At 37.8% G+C, this 5,163-nt stretch overlaps 1 protein-coding gene across 1 annotated transcript; it reads left to right on the top strand.

Moving 5' to 3' along the window:
* Positions 2,646-5,163, top strand: LOC109718962 (40S ribosomal protein S19-like). Its single transcript, XM_020245471.1, has 4 exons — positions 2,646-2,823; positions 4,045-4,135; positions 4,250-4,433; positions 4,827-5,163. The coding sequence occupies exons 1-4, from the start codon at positions 2,740-2,742 to the stop codon at positions 4,897-4,899; spliced, it is 432 nt and encodes a 143-aa protein (XP_020101060.1). The 5' UTR covers positions 2,646-2,739; the 3' UTR covers positions 4,900-5,163.

Consider the following 5,163-nt stretch of genomic DNA (forward strand, 5'->3'; position numbering starts at 1 on the left):
AATTGATCCTTAGATTGGAAGGATGTAGCATTACAGGTAGCGAAGGCTGTCAACAAGTCAAATGTGAGCGAGTTGGGGTTGGCTCATGTTCGCTCATTTATTAAATAAGCCGAACACGAGCTGTCTTGCTAACAGTAAATCAGATTGTTAGTTCTACTACAGGGTGAAAAGTTGAAAGATAATTAGAAAATTAGAATTTCAATCTAATGATTAAAGTTCATAAAATATAGGCATCTTTACATTTAGATTGGCCTAAAGTTCAAATAGTAAAAATTTATAATATATATATTCGAGCTATGTCGAGTTGAATACTAGCAAGCTGAATCAACTTGTGTTCGACTGGTTTATTAAATGAGCGATCGATCTCGCGTTTATTTCAAGCCCAACACGAGTTGGCTCGTGAACAGCAAGCTGAATTGCCAGCCCTACAGGTTGGGGTAGCATTGCTCATAAGCGCCAATTTCACACAATAAGCTTTTGCCAGAATGGCCGTTAAAAGATCAAATCTAATAATCGCGCTTAAGATGATTATCATAAATATCTTACAACAAGACAAGCATTTGGCAAAGAAAAAGGAAAGGGAGTTTACTTAGAAAGCAGAAATGGACTTGCAGAGCGCAAAAACTCAAAGCTTCTATTTTAAACTACGTAGTATCCGATGTCCTGAAATGCAATTTTTTTTTTTTTAATTTTAAAAACAACTCTTCTCAAATGACACTGTATAAGAAGAAAACCATGGCGACATCGGACCATTTGAGTTGGGATTGGAAATTAGCTAGCTAATAATAATTACCTAAGCTCTACAATTAAGTAATTATTATATTATTAGCACTAAGCAAGAAATAAGCACATAGATAGTTAGCGGGCCTAGACCGATTGTGAAGCCCACTTGGACCCGACCCGTATCCAAGTACACCTGCACGACCCAGGCCATTTGGGCAGCGCCCGCTAGGCCCGGTGCGCCCGATAACTTATTTTTTTTAAAAAAAATTATATATTATTTTGCTCAAATAAAATTAAAACTATTCAAATTTTAATTTTTTTTTACTAAAAACAGTCTAAAATTTATTTAGTAAATAAATAACCGTGTTTATTTTATTTATAAGACTAATAAGTTAGAATAATAGAATTAAGAAAATTTAACAGGTCTTAAAAATAAAAAGCAAAAAAAAAAAAACACACACACACACACTAAACACACACACACAACATGAAAGTTTAAGCTAGAGCCTAGAGGCCATTTCCGGGCCACTATTTTTGGAAAATCAACTCGGTGCGGCATAACATAGATACTTAACATAAATATATATTTTTTAGTTTTGGTTATTTTTCTAAATTAATTTTAAGGCCAATTTGTATAAAAGTTTTACTGATTTTATATTTTTACAAATAAAATAGGTCATTTTTGTGAATTTAATATATTACACTACTAAAACTGGCCAAATTATTTTTATTCCTTTTCTTTCTCTCTGATCTTTTTTCTACTCCCTCTTCGTCTCCATCGTTCTCCTTCGTCGTTCCTTTCTCTCCTTCTCCTCTCTCGTCGTCTCTCTCTCCTCCTCTCCCATTGCTCTCATATCGACGTCGCGTTCCTCTCTCCTGCAGCATTCACACCTCCACTGATGCCAGTAGCTGCGACACAGGCTCTGATGTGGCAAAACTCGAGGAGGTGAGATTGTAGTGCTGTGGACAACATTGACGATGAGGGTGCCGCATGATTTGAGAACGACATAAGAAGAAAAACGAGAAAAAAGGCCAAAAAATATATATCTTTCTTCTTCTAGGAAAACTACCACGTGGCACAAACGCTCTAAGAAAGGCCAAGAAGTAGAGAAGAAAGAAAAAGAAGAAGAGTTGTACTACTTGATACTAAATTGCACTGTTTGAGAATAAATTATGCCTTTTGAAATTATTTGAACTAAGTTGCACCATAAAAAATAGGAATTGCACCGTTTGAGTTGCACTAGTTTGAACAAATACTTTTAAACAGTGCAATTTAGCCTCAAACTGTACAACTTCTATTTTTTTGGTACAATTTAGTTTTAAATGATTTTAAATCGTACAATTTAGCCTCAAATAATATAACGTGCTCTCCTTTCTCGTCGTTCTCAAATCTTACGACAATTTTGTAACTATCCACAACCATGCTATCCTCCACAGCCTCATCTCCACGATCTGTACTATATCTGAACCGATGCTATCGCCACTGGCATTGATAGAGGTGTGAGTGGGGTAGGAAAGAGGAGCGCGACATCGACGTCGAAATGGTGGGGGAAGGGAGAGAGACAAAGAGGAAGAAGAAAAACAAAGGAGAGAGAGAAATGGGGGAGAAAAAAGAATTAGAGTAATTTTGTCAGTTTACTGGAAATTCAAAGCTAATATGTAAAATTAAGAAAATGCATATTTTTAAAAAATTCAGAAGGGAGGGGCATATTTTTTAAATAAAAAGTTAAAGGACTCAGTTACAATATCGTAAAAGGATGTGTACCATCCATAAATTTGACCCCAATACTCCCCCCTGCGACTCCATATCCACCGTCCGAACCATAGCAGTCCTTTATCCAACGATCGATATCGAATCAAAATTCGAGCCACCACAGCCGTCCGATCCATTCCAAAACGCTTCGTCTATAAATACCTCGTCTCTCCCTCTCCAGCGCCGCTCCACGAAACCCTAATTCCCCAAAACCCCCCCTCCTCCTCGTCCTCGATCGATCGAGCTCGTTAGGGTTTCGAGCCATGGAAGCGGCGAGGACGGTGAAGGACGTCTCCCCCCACGAGTTCGTGAAGGCGTACTCCGCCCACCTCAAGCGATCCGGAAAGGTTCGATCCCCCGCTCTATCTCTTTCCCCTTTGGGTTTTCATCTAAGATTTTGATTTGATTTAATCTCCGTTTTATGTGAATTTATACTTGATTTCGTGTGTTATTGTTTGGGATGTTGGATTACTATGCGGGATTTGCGTTGTTTATGATGCATTGAGGGGCAAAGTTTGTTCTTTGGACTTTGATCGAGTATTATTTGCTAGTTAGTTTTAGTGTGCTTGTAGAGGAGTTTTTGCTTACGGTTTGATGCTTGAATTTAGGAAAAGTTTTAATTATAAAAGATGTAGAAACGTGTTTTGGTGTGAGACGAAGCATTTAGTAGGGTTTGGTTCCTCTATATTAGATTGGTTATTTTATGCTTGAATTTTAAATTGGTAGTGGTATGCTGTGAATGTATAAAAGCTCCAATCGTAACGAATTAGAAGAGTGTGGATAAAAATATAGTATTAAATAAGTTATTGTGTAATGTGGCATTGTCTAGGGTTTGATTCCTCTGTTTCTCATTGGTTTTTGCAGGGAAAATTAACTTTTTTTTTTTATATAGATATGCCATTTATCTTATATTTCTTGTTGTTTCTGTATTGGGTTTCTTTGGAATTTGAGTTTATTTATGTTGGATTAGCATCATATTTGCTCTTTGGATTTGGATAGTGTGTTGTTAGGGGGTTTTCGATTGGTGATTTGAGCTTGTTTCCTTTTCTTTTACTGGTTTCCTATCAACTGCAGTGCTATACTTTACTTCCATGAGATGTAAAGCCCATATGAATGGACTTTGTTTCTACATTTTTCACTCTTATGTTAATTTGTTGCTAGCAATGTGCCATCTTGAGGGAAAACATTAAAAAATTGCATAAACAAGCATATAAGACCTGCATATTTTTACTTAAAAATCATGAACCATGATAAGAACAGATTTAGGCCTTATTTAGTCCACCATCGATTTGTTTTTTTTTCCTTCCTTTGTAGCTAAGTGCACCAGCGGATGGCCTCTATGTCTTTGTTGTTGTTGGTTAGCTTGTAATGCGCATGGTGGTTATGGAACCATGGCAACTTGAGAAGAATGTTGCTACTCTGTCGATCTATTTTTGTTGTCATATGAAACCCTTAGGCGTACAGATTGCATGAGATGAACATTTGGATATGCGTTCGCTATTATGTTATTTGTTCATGCTAAGGACTTTAACCTGATCAGTGTTTTTCCCTCTCTTTCTATTGAACAGATGGAACTTCCTGAGTGGACGGATATTGTGAAGACCGGAAGGTTCAAGGAGCTTGCTCCCTACGACCCCGACTGGTACTACATCAGAGCTGGTATCGAACCTTTCTCGTCACTCTCGTCACAATTCATGCTTTAAATATTTCCATTTCTCAGATATTTTCGATGCCTAACGTCAACACGAAAGTGTTGTTCCTCTTCTATTTCAGCTTCTATGGCTAGGAAGATCTATCTAAGGCAAGGTATTGGCGTCGGTGGCTTCCAAAAGATTTATGGTGGCCGGAAGAGGAATGGCTGCCGCCCGCCTCACTTCTGCAAAAGCAGTGGTGCAGTAGCTCGCCACATCCTGCAACAGTTGCAGAGCATGAGCATTATCGACGTCGATCCTAAAGGGTGAGTTATTGCTCCTTTTTCTTGTTCTATTATTCGTTCATCGTAGGATTATTGGTTTCGGTATTATGATTTTATACTTGTAGTGCATGCTTCACCTTACCATGGAACAGCTTCTTCAGTGTAAGAAGTAGAAGCAAGGCATTTGGCAAACAAATAGTTTGGACCTCTTTGGGTTCACCCTACAAACGGAAGCTCCTATTTGAACCTGCTTTTGCCACAGCAGAATCTGTCAAGGGAATATTAATGGAAAAAAGTTAATGGTGTTTCTTTAAAAAAGCTCTAACCGAACAACACTTTCGTGTTTAAACCCTAGCTTGTACCCGACGCCTACTTCTAGTAAATTTACTTTTGTACTGCTTTTATAAAGCTTTTTTTTTCTCTTTCATGTTTCAGTGGGAGGATGATAACTTCTCAGGGAAGGCGCGATCTCGATCAGGTGGCAGGAAGGATTACGGTCGTACCTTGAGTTGAGTTCTTGAAAGCAAAAAAAAAAAAATGTCGGTTTTTAACTTTTGTTACTGTTGGATTTACGGCACTTTTTTTTTCATATATCTGTAGCGGTTATGGTGATGAGCCCTATTTTAGAACATTGTCGATGGTTTTGTAAACCCTACTTTGCATTGAATTTTGTCCTAGGACTAAAACCCGCATTGCGTCTTAAGGTTCCTTTAGATTTTTAAATTTGCAAGTGAGTTCCCTTTTGCGTGCCAATAATCTGATGATTTGAACA

This window comes from Ananas comosus, linkage group 12 (genome assembly GCF_001540865.1).
Source record: "Ananas comosus cultivar F153 linkage group 12, ASM154086v1, whole genome shotgun sequence".
In the NCBI taxonomy this organism is placed as follows: Eukaryota; Viridiplantae; Streptophyta; class Magnoliopsida; order Poales; family Bromeliaceae; genus Ananas; species Ananas comosus.

Bases quoted from the DNA above. Each gene is read 5' to 3' on its own strand.
- LOC109718962 (XM_020245471.1), top strand. From the start codon at position 2,740: ATGGAAGCGGCGAGGACGGTGAAGGACGTCTCCCCCCACGAGTTCGTG. The intron at 2,824-4,044 runs GTTCGATCCCCC...TCTATTGAACAG, and splicing joins ACCTCAAGCGATCCGGAAAG to ATGGAACTTCCTGAGTGGAC. The intron at 4,136-4,249 runs GTATCGAACCTT...CTTCTATTTCAG, and splicing joins CTGGTACTACATCAGAGCTG to CTTCTATGGCTAGGAAGATC.